This window comes from Canis lupus, chromosome 23 (assembly GCF_048164855.1).
Source record: "Canis lupus baileyi chromosome 23, mCanLup2.hap1, whole genome shotgun sequence".
NCBI lineage: Eukaryota > Metazoa > Chordata > Mammalia > Carnivora > Canidae > Canis > Canis lupus.
This window is the reverse complement of record NC_132860.1, coordinates 29,502,069-29,514,896: the sequence shown is the minus strand read 5'-3', so window position 1 is coordinate 29,514,896 and position 12,828 is coordinate 29,502,069. Positions and strand designations below refer to the sequence as shown.

At 35.4% G+C, this 12,828-nt stretch overlaps 1 protein-coding gene across 9 annotated transcripts in view; it reads right to left on the bottom strand.

Moving 5' to 3' along the window:
• EMSY (EMSY transcriptional repressor, BRCA2 interacting) overlaps nt 1-12,828 on the bottom strand; it is a 142,292-nt gene that overhangs the window by 73,325 nt on the left and 56,139 nt on the right. For 4 of the 9 annotated variants that reach the window (XM_072794693.1, XM_072794695.1, XM_072794696.1 and 1 more), the window contains exons 3-7: nt 9,741-9,840; nt 7,991-8,065; nt 6,599-6,640; nt 2,932-3,107; nt 1,118-1,270 (exon numbers count right to left, since the gene is read on the bottom strand). In XM_072794693.1, the coding sequence (XP_072650794.1) occupies nt 1,118-1,270; nt 2,932-3,107; nt 6,599-6,640; nt 7,991-8,065; nt 9,741-9,840 (546 nt within the window). The remainder of the gene's footprint in view (nt 1-1,117; nt 1,271-2,931; nt 3,108-6,598; nt 6,641-7,990; nt 8,066-9,740; nt 9,841-12,828) is intronic. The other 5 variants (XM_072794694.1, XM_072794698.1, XM_072794700.1 and 2 more) reach the window with 3 other exon arrangements.

The following is a 12,828-nucleotide window of genomic DNA, read 5'->3' as shown; positions in this document are numbered from 1 at the left end:
TTTCAATGTTTTAAAAATGATCAAAAAATAGATCACGAGGCGCCTGGTTGGCTCAGTCAGAAGAGCACACAACTCTTGGTCTCAGGGTCATGAGTTCAAGCCCCATGTTGGGTGTAGAGATTACTAAAAACAATAATAATAAACTTAAAAAAAAAAGAGAACTAAAAAAATAAATCTCTTACTCCTACAGAAATCAGATATAAACTTAATAGTTCCAGATAGATCCCAATCTTTATGAACTAAAGCCTCAACTGTTTTTGTAGACTGTTTTTTTCTTAAATCAGATGAAGAACATAAAACCTTACAACATACATAGGAAATCTCTATAGAGCAGACAAAAAAAAAATACACAGCATGACTTATGGAATTGTTAATAAAATATAACTCCTTATACCTTCAATTATTAGACTAATTTAAATAAGGCTGACAATGACCTAAAATCACTCCTAAAACAGCAAGCTCTACCTCTAAATGTTACAAAGAAATCAAGTCTATAACTATACTGAGAAAAAATGAAAATCAAATACTAATAATCTCCAGCTGATAACAAAGGCAGAATAGTATTGATATAACAGAAACTAAAACCAAAAAATGACCTGGACATGAAACTGCTTCACAGAATAGACTCAAGGAGCTAATAACCGCAAAGAAACTTCATAGGCTTACAGTCAACTAGAAATACAAAAGATGGACTCTCTAGAATGTATCACTGAATCTAACAGTCGGATGATATGCTATATAAATAATTTTAAAAAAACATTACAAAGGTTACAATTATAGAAGTAAACACTAAATAAATCACATAAGCACATTTCTTCAGTTTCCATTTACATTTCTATTCCATGACAATCAAAACAAGCGAATACTTGAAGAATAGCACTGTTCAAGGAAGATTTCCCAAGGAGAACAAAAAAGAAGTAATTTCTCAACCCCCAGAACTGATTAAAAAGCAATATATACCTAGTCACGGGTAAAGAAAGGAATTTACAACCTTCAAAAACTAACCACTGCTAATAGCCAGTGGACCGATGATTTAATCCAGGAAGGCAGATCTAATCAGAGCCTATGCTGCAGCATTTAGCCAAGAGGCCCTGATAACACTGAGAATATCACTTACTTTTGACATAAACAGTACTTCCACTTGGCAAGACAACTACATTGGAGGCAGGACTGGCAGGTCTTGGAGACTTAACCGTTGCTATGCTGCCACTTGGAACAGGGGTAGAGGTTGGGGTTGACGTGGTACTTGTGTAGGAATAGCAAACCACTACTGAAGGAACGATAAAAAAGTTTGCTGTTAACTTTCACCAAAACTGTCCACGCATATACAGAAAAATAATTTTCTTATTGCAGGCCAATTTTAACATTTTCATGTGATCAGAAGTTAGAGGCCATTACTATGTATTAGGTCCATTAAGTTAAAAGGTATTAATAACCCTTCCTGAAAATCATCACTTCACTGGGTTTTCCTCAAGTATTTAATAGCTGATCTACAGGTAACATTGCCAATGGAGAAGAGCACAGTTACAAAAAAATCAAGTTTAAAACTATACTGAGAAAAAATTTAAAAATTAAAAAATAAGTAAAACTATACTGAGAAAAATAAAAAATTTTCATTCATGGCAGGAGTTAGACAAAAGGTACATATTTGTAGTCTCTTTTAATAGTGATAGCAGAACCAATGATGGAGTGATGCATAATTTTTCCCTAACCATGGCAATTTCCAACTTGGCTACTAGGGGGGAACCACAGCAAGGTAACTTTATCATAAAACAACTTACGAATCACTTGTCATTCAAGCAGTGCAACAATCTACTAACGTAATGACACATCATATGTCAATTTCTTGAGTAACAGCAAGAAGCAAGAATAGTTCACAAGGCACCATTTACTGAGTACCGTGCACTATGCTAAATGCTTTCTATATATTATCACTAATTCTTACAATACCACATCCTCATTTTAAAGATGAGGAACCTAATGTTCACAGAAGCTAAGAGCTGCTGGAGGTCACATAGCTAAGAAATGGCTAACTAGGACTCAGGAACACAGATCTGACTATTAGAAATCCTATACTCTTCACTCCACCAGAGAGTTGGTGGATAGAAAAGGTGAAAGCAGGAAGAGAAGAAAGATATCTCTCCTACAACAAAGAAAACAGGAACTCGGTGGAGGCCAAGTTTGTACATTGGTACCTGTACCAATAGCTCAAAATATAGCTTCCTTCAGCCTAAAACAGAGCCTGGCATGCATGAAGTGTCTCATTCTACCCCAAGACCCATAGCTAGTCAAGAAACAATTCCCCAAAGTAATCTGAAAATTGCCTTATCTTCAGGGTTATTTTCAAGCAACACTAAACCAAGCTACTAGCATCAATCCAAATATGCGCTTTCAAGTTTAATACCACTCTTAGTGACCTCAAGAGAATTCAAGAATTTTTAAAGCATGTGTCAATTACTAGATTAAATAAGAAGAAAGTCTTCTCTTCTGCCAGGTAGTCTAACAGATTCAGAACATTGACTAGAACAGAAAAATACAATATACCATTGATTCCAGAAGATAAAAACAGAGCTTTATTGTCTAAGTAATCAGTTAGGCATCTTTCTCCAGCAGCTAAATTCTATCATTTATCTTCCATGTCACCCATTAAGGCCTTTTATCCACTTCTAACAAGATATACTCATACAAAAGATTCATTCCAAGAAGGCTTTTTGCAATTTTGTGATGAATAGAATTCACACTTTGAACAAAAGGGAGATTTAGTTTTGCCTGAGACTAAAAACTTGGCAGTTTCTAATGTCAGAATAAGAGTTGCTCACTGTGGTTTGCAACCTTCATACACTGGGATTAAAAACAATGAAAAACAGAACACCTTGTCTTGAAGAATCTGAGAAAAGTCATCTCTATACACAGAAGTAGTTTTCTACTCACCTTCCTTACTTCCTGTTTCTGCAGGCACCGGAAGAGATGCATTGTGCTGGATAGCTGCATTGGCAACAGCGTTAGCTGTTACAGTGAAGGCAGTTTGGGGAACCAACCGGGGCATCAGTGGAACCAAGCGACGACCTTCAATGGACCATTCTGAAGAGCTATTAGGTCCAGACATACTAAACAAAAAAGAAAATGCTGCTACAAGGGTTCTCAATCACTAAGAATGAATCAACTATTTTCTCAAGCAAATATAACTTTTTAAATTATAAAAAGTATCCTGAGTGAGTAGGAGAGGCTTTATTTTAAGCAAGCAAAATCAAAATTATGATTATCAGAATTCAAGGGATTTCACACACACTTAAGTTCTTACACATTTTATTTTATAATCTGAATCTTATCATTAACACAATTGAAACTATGAAAAATTTTCCTATGCCTTCTAAATATTGACATTTTCATTAGTTTAAATCTGGCATTGCTAATAAAAACTAGTACATCTACTAACTTTTAGAACTTAATTTTGTAATTCAACTAAAAAGGTAAAAAGTACTTGTAACTTTTAAAATTAGATTCTCCTTAAAAAAAAAATAAACAAATAAATAAAAAAAATAAAATTAGATTCTCCTTAATAACTAAGGATAAAATTCACTGAACCTTTGCAAAAATGATCTAACTGCCTGCATGGCCAGAGGTTCTAAGGCTTTCAAACAAGGGAAACTGAGGCAGTAAACGAGGGAGACTAAGTACGGAGGGATAGAAGAGGGTCTTTTATATCACTGCATGTGTCACTGACAGTGTGTTATATTAGTATCTTTCATGTTAAAAAACAGACTGATTTGAAGTCACTGGAAGAAACCTGCCACAACTTTAATTTTACTTATACCACTCTTCACTCTAAGAAGTGAGGCCATTGAATTATCCCCCCCTAAGCAGACACTATTCTGTTTCTCTACTCAACTTCTTGGGCAAATTTTATCACAGGAATCCAACTGAAATATGGTTGAAATATGAAAAGACAATTGTGTCCCTTCTCTTGATTTGGTTCCACAAATGGCAGTATCACTTTTCCTAATGATAAGTGTCAAAGCTTAAAATTTACCCAGAACCAATTAGTCAATCTCATTACTAAATCAGAAATATTTCTGCTTCTTTTCCAAACCAAAGATTCTACAACCCAATCTAGAGCTTAAGACTCTTAATGTCCACTGACTCTTTATAGTTAGTGTACACAAAACCCCTCGTTAGTGGAAAATGGAATAACGATAATGATGATGACGGTTGTTAACATCAACTAAGCACTTTTTCTAGGTCAGGCACTGTTTTAAACATTTTCTATGTATTAATTCATAATTCAATAATCCTATGAAATCGGTAATATTATCTCCATTTTGTGGATGGAGAAACTGAGTCACTGAGAGGTTAAATAAATTCCCTAAGGTCACACAGCCACTGTGTGACCATACATGTTTCCTTCAACATGTATACATCATACTACTGACATTATTTGCCACATTACAAGTAGGAAGTATAAAATTTTTCAAAAGAGTTTTATGTCTAACATTTGCCTTTGATTTATACTAATTGGACACTTGTCTAACGATTATCAACTTTAGCTGAACGGAACAAATAAATTACTTTACAATGTGAGAAGGATTTACGTTCAGTTCAAAAAGTAATTTCTAAAAGTTGATGAATCTAGTTAGGTTACTACAAGAAATCTGCAAACTGTTTAACCAGTCCTACCTAAGACAAGGGAAAGAGTAGTTCCTAAAACCCCAATTAACTCTACAAATTTCTTATTACATAATCTCCAATTTGACACTAGTTCTGGAACAGAGAATGGTATAAACAAGAAAAGAGAAACAGAATTAGGCTACGGCTAATTGTTGAAGAAAAAAATTCTAAAAGCTATTTAGTGTTTTCTTGGCTTACGCCTATTTTGCTATCATTTTATTAGAATATCACCAGTAAATTTGCTATGTGAGAGTTTACACATAAGTAGAGTGATGTCTACACTTACCTGGTGCATTGTTTAAATGGTGGCAGAAATTATGGAAGATTAATAATTTGAAACACATGAATATTTGCTATTGATAAGACAGAATTTGCAGTGCAAAAGACACAACTGCAACTTTCAAAAAGATCTGTAAATCTTCCAAATTTCTACTCATGCAAACATGCTCAAACTTTTTTTAAGTGAGTGAGAAATTATGTTAGAATTAGATCAAAAATTCCTTTTTGCTTAGTAATGAGGATGTAAATATGCATTAGTTGCACAAATCATCTAAACTGAATTTTACAGATTTTTGTAAACATCTTAGTCCAGGGCTTCCCTGGAATATCTAAGTTTCAATGTATTTAGATTAAATATGGCAAGGGAGGGTAGAAACCTTGCTCCAGCCCCTTTCCTGAGAAACCTAACATGATCCTAATGAAACAACCTTGGCCCTCACATCCTTTGGTATGCAGCGCAGCGGCAAAAAATTTTTACCCTCGTATAGAAACTCACACAGTAAACTATGAATGTTTGGCTTATGGGGAAGGAATTAAGACAACAGTAATTCCAGATAGCCACTTTCTTTGAACGCTAGAGACAATGCTGGCAAGAGTGGCACAATTAAAAACTCTGAAGTCCCTTGATATTTCAGGTTTTAATATTATAATATTCTGAGATGTTCTGAAACTGGATTCAAGTATCAAACTTAATAAATGGTCTGGTGCCGAATAATAAACACGTGTTATGCTTCAAGCCATAAGCAAGGCTTTTCTTTGATCCCAGACACCCAGCTCCTTTTGTTTCCACCTCCTTTGTGCTCAATCTTCTCGGCTTTCTCTTCACCTTTCAACCACATTCCTTCTGGCCTAAGCTGCTATTTTGAGTGGGGGAGGGAAGGGAAAGGAGAAAGGGAATGCAGTCAGTTCAGATGCATTCCTACTTGGCTCCAGTCGCTTTTTTCAGGCTCAGAGTATGAAGCCCTCCTATAATCTTTGGATCTAGGTTCTGTTGCTATTTCTGAGGGAAAGAGGGCGGAGGAGATGTAGAGAATACAGGATTATGCCTTCCTCATCATTCCACACTCACCGAACCCTGGGCTCAACAAGTAAAATACGACACCTAGTCAAACTAAAACCACAGCATAAAATATTAAAACAGGAGTATAGGAAGACCTAAGAAGCTTTTAAAATTATATGCTGAAGTAAACTCTTCAGAAAATTAAATTCATGTAGTAAGGAAATCAGAAAGGAGAGAAAAAAAGGAAACACAGGCAGATAAAAGCCAACTCTCAATTATCCATGCTAATAGAGAGAGGAGGGAAAGGGAGAGGTCAAACAGATTAAAGAAATCCACATATTATCCAAAAATACTTTGGCAAATGCTTTTAAATTCTTCCACCAAACCATTTCCAGGACAACTAACAAGTAAATAGTAAAATGACTAATTAAAATTTTCACCTCCTCTCCCTTCCCACCCTCTGACTAGAGGTACTCCCAAGCAGCAAAATGGCTAAAGGGTGGGCAGTATTAGGAGGGGGAGGAGGGGAAGAGAAGGAAAAGCAGAGGGCACGGTTAATTTGTAAATGGGAATATGTGCCCCTGAATAATTGAGAGCTTCAATTTTGAAATAATACAAGAAAAAGCCTGAAATAATAATAACCTATTTGCATACCTGTAACTTGGTCTTTCACCCAAATATAAGGATAAATTCATTCTTTAAAGGGGAAAAAAGGAAAAGGAGACTAAATAAGTGTTATCCTTTAAGTATGAAACTGATGCATCAACTTACAACTAATTGCCCCACAATATTTTTCCAATGCTTTTAAGGTACTTTGTCTCTAAGTGCCTCTGAATGTAAGCTATTGTTTACTACTTTATTATCTAGCACATAAGTTTCTTATTACCTTCTCAAATTAGAATATAGGTTATTATTTTTAGAGCATCCCAATTCAAAAGTTTAGAGCAAATTAAAGAAGGAACACATTAACATTTGAATGTTTCAACCATGTAGGCCTGACAACTAAATACTTAATGTCTGTAGTGGAAAAATTCCAAACTCCTACAGCGCATACATACCTATCACTGAAAAATCTCAAAATTCAAATGTCTAAACTTTCAAACTACGCAGTTAAAAAGGTAGCACCCCATTTTATAAGTTAAATAAAATGAGGAACAGTGAAGCACAACTTGAAGCTAATGTCTACAGGGTCAATTCAAATGCTGCCAATTGGTTTAAATGCACTATTTATCACATTATGGAAATGCATTAAATTTTTTTCCTTTAGTTTTATTTCACATTAAAACATAAAAATAAAAAACAAATGAGTTATACTGTAATGTATATTATTTTTATGATACGTTCCTGTCATCTTTCATTAACATTTAAGGACAATTTCTGTTCCTTTCTATTCTTTTTTGTTGTTGTTGTTCCTTTCTATTCTTTAGGAGGCACTCTCTCCATACATCCTCTACTAATGTTTTATCCCTGCCCTTAGTCCTTCACCACCCTCCACCCCATCTGTCAAATAGTTATAATGATCTAAAAACAATTTGATAAGAATCCTTCATAATTTTATTTTATTGGCTTTTTAAAAGCAAATTAAGATATATTCATATTTCTTAAAAGCAGAACATATATTATCTTTTACTGAATCTCAAAAAACATGAAATATTAGTCATAAAAAATTTATAATGCCTATTTATAAAGCAATATACATACCAAATACCATTACAAAGAACCTCTAAGGGGCTGTCAAATTAGTGGAGCCTACTACTTTATCACTGAACTTTAAAAAGTGAATCATCTGCTAAATTGTGGTGGCCTTTTATGCAGAGATTACATTGTAACGGGATTTGACCTGAGTACTTAAAGCTTGCCTAACCAAATGCAAAAACATAACCAACTGAATAAACAGTTAACACCTCTATGGTCAGGATCCCTGAGTATAGAAATATTACTCCTAAGATAAAAGTCTCAGGAATCTGCTATACAACAGGAAGACTGTTTCAAAACTACGTTATACTATGTCATAAAAAATCAGGGGTTGTATGACTAATGGCTTACTTATGTGCAATTGTTGTTAACCGTTCATCGTTTACTGCTCTCCGAACTTCAGCACGGTGGCGCTCTGTTGAGATGCTATGAAAAAAAATAGCCATTATAGAACTCTGCCAAGCAGGCAGCTCTTTTCTATACTTTTACTAAATGTTTAAGTCAACATTCTGCTTGGGGAGGAGGGGGGACAAGACTGATTTGTGAAAAGAAATAGACAGGTGCCTAACATATATCTTCAGATGCTTTAAACCAAAATCATAGAAAAGAGTTCATACTGATTTTGTGTAACTGCAGAGAGAATTAGTTGCAAATTAAAAATCACAGGAAGACAAATCAGCTTGATATCAAGCCACTACTTCCAAAACTCAGAAATGTCAGACCATGTTCAAGATTAGCAGAGGTTCCTGTTATCTAAATATGCAAACAACCACTGAATGACTCTTAATCATGACTACTAAGAGGATTTTGGCATTTGGAAGAAAGTCTTCTAAAGTCTTTTCTAAAGCTTAAGAGTCTATAATTTTATGTTCAGTGAATATAATAAAGAAACAAAAGTGGCAAGATAATCTATTTCCTGTGGCTATACGCTATGAAATTTGACACTGGGACATTACTCTCTTATACTTAACACCTCCGCTTTCAGCTGTATGTCTTCTACATTACACTATGTTACCATTACAGTAAAAATGTGCTTACATTGCTCCTATTTAAATACATGTAAAGTTAATACTAAACAAGTGAAAAAAGGCTATACTCATTCCACTCATAAATACTCAAAATGAATACCACTCTTCAAATTGTAATCTTTACTGCTTATGCTAAATCAGTATTATCAACTAAAATACTTAAGGGGCTGGAAAGCAGATTTATGAGGAAATAGAAACAACAAACAAGGGACGCCTGGGTGGCTCAGTGGTTGAGTGTCTGCCTTCTGTTCAAGGCATGATCCTGAAGTCCCAGGATTGAGTCCCACATCCGGCTCCCTGCATGGAGCCTGCTTCTCCCTCTGCCTGTGTCTCTGCCTCTCTCTCTCTGTCTCTCATGAATAAATTAAATTAAAAAAAAAAAAGAAAAAGAAAGAAACGACAAACAAAAAATATATGTTATTAAATATGAAGACAATAAGAGTAAGAATTTGACTTAATAATATCCCCATATTAATGTCAACCAAATATAGGAAAAGATTCTTCCCTATTTTCATTTAAAAAAAGAATAGGACAAAATGGTTTTAAATGTAGAAAGGAAACCTCAGTTAAATCAGAACATTTTCTGAGAAAGCTCAAGATGTTAGAATGGATCAAGACAAGGTATCAAAGAATCCCATTCACTAGAATTTTTTTAACAGATTCAATTGCCACTCTGGCAGGAAGCTAAGGGGATATATTATTCTCAAGGCTATGACTATATAAAAACCGCCCATTTCTAAGACAACAACTTCCTAGCATCTCCTTCTTCCCTCCCAACAAATGCCACTGGGCCACTCCAGGTCTTTAGATCTTGTTGCTACTAGCTCTTCTTTCCTTCAAAAATACCTCCCCTTCTCAGGTGACCCAAACCTAAAATAACCTGCATTAAACGCTTTGACTACAGAATAAATGATAAATTATATAACTTTCTGTAACAAAGCACACAACTGGGATAGGATATCTAAGTACCAACAACGTGAACACCTCTGTCTTCAATTTGAGAATGAAAAGTACTAACACCCCTCAAAATGAATTTCTAGAGTCACATCTCACAAACTTTTATGATAATTTACCTAAGAACTTTTGAGAGTTCTCCAAGAAGATCTTTCTTTTCCTTGGTGAGATCTCCCTGTGCCCGAAGTGCACTGATAACTCCAGCATATGCCTCCAATTCTAGAAGAAGAAAATTATTTTATCAAGATAGGCCTTCAATATTTTAATACTGTCGCTACATATAGTGAAAGTTCAGGGCAAAAAAACCTAGAAATCAATAAATATACAAAATTTTAAAATTTCCTCTCAAAAATGTTATCTAAGAGCACTGATTGAAATGTGGCTTTTATAATTGGATATCTTGTTTTTTATTGCCTCCCAGGAGTCATATATATAAAATTGTTTAAGTAGAAAAATCAATGGCAAATATTTTGTCTCATACCTTATCACTGAAGAATGTTTAACTCAGATGCTACCAACAACTGGAAACAGGCTCCCAGTGATACAAGGCCAATAAGAGAAATTTTTAGCTTTACTGACCGGTATCTACACTGACCAATCCTTGAGATAATTCTTTAGCCCTGCCTAGCACTCAAACTACCTTCTACCTCCCTCCTTGGGTTGAAAATACCACAAGTACTGTACAACAGAAAAACTCCTAGAATAAGAGTCAAATAACCAGATTCAGTACCACCACTTAATAGTTGTGTGACCTTGGGCAAGTCCTTTCTTATCCCTGAACCTTAATTTCTTTATCTAGGAGAGACATTCCAGATTTAAGATCATCTGCATCTACTATTGAAATGACCAAGAGAAGTTAGGGAACATGACCTGCTCTCATAGCAAGCCAGATATAATATACTGAACCCCTGTACCAGACAGTTTCACTATCTTTCCACAGCAACAATCATTATGAAATGAAACAGTTTCCAACACTGGTTAAAATAAAAACCAGGGACGCCTGGATGGCTCAGTGGTTGAGCATCTGTCTTTGGCTCAGGGGATAATATTGGAGTCCCAGGATCAAGTCCCACATTGGGCTTCCTGCATGGAGCCTGCTTCTCTCTCTGCCTGTGTCTCTGCCTCTCTCTCTCTCTGTCTCTCATGAATAAATAAATAAAATCTTTAAAAATATATATACATATAAAACCAAAAAGTCCTCACTGGCTCCCAATGAACCATGCCTGCACTCCTTGGGAATTGTGTGGTTTTTTGTTTTTTTTTTTTGGTATTACTTTTATACAGTCCCTTCCCACACTAACTCTGGGCTTGGCATGTGACTTGCCTTGGCCAGTGGAACATCAGCATACATGATACAAACAGAAGTTCACTAACATTTGCACACAGGGCCATGCTCTCTTGGAACCTTGAGATTACCAAGCTGTGAAGAAGCTCAGGATGAAAAGCCACATGGAGAGAGGCCCATCAGAGCTGAGCCTCAACTAGCTAAACTACCAGCTTAGTGGTACAGCCACATGAGAGAGTTCAGGCAAAACCAGCAACCACAGAATCAAAAGAAAAAATAGTTGTCTTAAGCCATTAACACTATGAGACAGGTATATCCAAGCAAAATACAATGATAGGAAATAAGTGTCCAAACTAGTTACCTTCTTAGTCAATTCAAGTTGATACTAGTATTTGGCATTTCCCAATGTCTGACATACAAATAATGAAGGCAGGCATATCTGCATCCTAGGTACACCAATAATAAACTAGTAGCCTCATTCAGTTCATGTTATTCACAATTCTAAGAGTCAAAAAAAAAAAGTGAGCTGACTATTAAGCAGAAATGTCTAATCCAACTGAATTATCCCATGTGTAAACATGCTGCATATTCAATGTATCCTGAAGACCATGTAGATGTTTCATGGGGTCTCTCTGGAAGGACAAAGCTTTCCTGCTCTGAGTAATAAAGGAAATACCTAGTACCAGAAAACACATATATTTTAGCTTTTATCAGGACCCAAAGTAGAGTTCAGAAAGACACTGGGGGTAACCAACTAAGAAATCACTATACTAAAAATTAATGCCTCATTTACAGAATATTTTATTTAACAAATCAGTACTGAGTCCTATACTATATGTACCAGATAGTATGCTAAATCCTGCCTTCATGGAGTTAACTCTGAATAAAGCTACAGTGAAACAAGTCATCTAACAATGATGATACAGTTTATAATATAGTGGTAAAAGCATAGAGGAGAAACACATCATCCAGTCTAGAAGTATAAGCTTTAATCAGAAAGTGTGCTCTAAGCAAGCAGGAGAAAAAATGCAAATATGCAAAAGGAAAAGAGTAAAAGAGCAAATAACTTCTCAAATAGACATCAACTTTCCAGTAACAGTCAGTGACTAGAGTTTTACTTTTGGGAAAGTATTTGGATAGTCACTAACTCAAACCAAACTCAGCTGCACTTTACTACTACTACAAGGTACCATGCAGAATATCACATGAACAAAACAAAGTCCCTATTCTCAAGGTAGTTAAAATCCAAGAGACACATACACAGGAATCAAGAAGGATGAAAATGGAAAAGTTGTTTGGGGCCAAAAGAAGCCTAATTCCAGGCTAAAAAGTTGTATTTATAGGACTCAGTGGTTGACTGCAGAAACAGCACAAGGAAAGGAATCAGGTTTTGTAGTGTGCGAGATATTTAGGAGAAGGGCAATACCATAAAAATAAATGGAGAGGTCAGATAGAGAAAGCTGTATGAAGAAAAAGAAAAAGTTCACTTTTGGCCTATGCAATTTATGGTGATCAAGATACTACTTCAAAAAGAGGGAAATTAACCAAAGAAATGTGGCAAAGGTTTTTGACATTTCAAGTCTCATTCCAAGTCTAATTAAGAGGTCATGGACAAAAGTAAGCAGTGGTAACCTCACACAAAATGGACTCAGACCACAGTTACCAATATCATACAACCCCAGGCACTTCCCACCTTCTCCAGAAATTCACTTGTTGTAAAGAACCTTTACTGGCTGGCTGCCCAACCTCCTTCACATTTGATTTCCATTTTGTAGGGTATCCTCAGATCCTGACAAATATCAAACTTAATTGAATTTCTGGTATTTCTGGTACCATTCTCTTATAGTGTTTAATGACACATAAATAACAATTTAATAAGAGATACAAGCAAACACCACAGAAAACAAAAAGATTTGCCAAGC